Below are 714 nucleotides of genomic sequence, written 5' to 3'. Positions count from 1 at the left end.
TGTTTTTATAATAATCACCCTAACTCAAGAAAAATATGGATAAACCACAAAAGCATAATATATCAGTGTGTTATACACCATCGTCAGAATCCTACAGTAACTACTTCCTCCTAGTACTTCAGTTTCCCTTGCCAGTCTTCATTCCACCAAATTCTACATCATCATGTTTTCCCAGGGCAGGTACAATACGCCAATCAGTGGCCGACATGCTGAGTGGACCCAACTGGACTCAACCCCCCACTATGAAAATAAAAAAAAAAAAAAAAATTAAAAAGAAAGTGTCCCAAGCCATAAAGACCCAATCTGTCTAAATATTTTATTAGCAGAAAGTCTAAATTCATATGGGCCCAGAAAATTATGCAGCTGGGATCATTCATGCACAGGGAAAATCTCTAGAAATATACCTGTAATATCTCCACCTCCATCATCTGTTGGTGGATTCCATGCAAGTGATACACTGTCTTGTGTGGTGTTGGTGTATGAAAGTGGTCCTTTGGGTATTCCAGGCTTGTCCACCACCACAACTTCAATATCTGCTGAGTCCTTACCATAATCATTCTTTGCTGTAATGGTGTACTTTCCTGAATCTTGTCTGGTCGAAGAATCAATACGCAAACTAGTGTTGTCACTTGTGGTTTGTGCCTGCACACATTCACAAGAAATATAACACACACACATGAAATATAACACACACACACACACACATATATATAT

General features: G+C 38.7%; 1 protein-coding gene across 2 annotated transcripts in view; it reads right to left on the bottom strand.

Moving 5' to 3' along the window:
- LOC111872863 (twitchin) overlaps window positions 1-714 on the bottom strand; it is a 77,725-nt gene that overhangs the window by 68,586 nt on the left and 8,425 nt on the right. For both annotated transcript variants that reach the window (XM_023867091.1, XM_023867092.1), the window contains exon 6: window positions 405-642. In XM_023867091.1, the coding sequence (XP_023722859.1) occupies window positions 405-642 (238 nt within the window). The remainder of the gene's footprint in view (window positions 1-404; window positions 643-714) is intronic.

The sequence above is a fragment of the Cryptotermes secundus genome, unplaced genomic scaffold, assembly GCF_002891405.2.
Source record: "Cryptotermes secundus unplaced genomic scaffold, Csec_1.0 scaffold298, whole genome shotgun sequence".
Taxonomy (NCBI): Eukaryota; Metazoa; Arthropoda; class Insecta; order Blattodea; family Kalotermitidae; genus Cryptotermes; species Cryptotermes secundus.
This window is presented reverse-complemented; position numbering and strand designations above follow the sequence as displayed.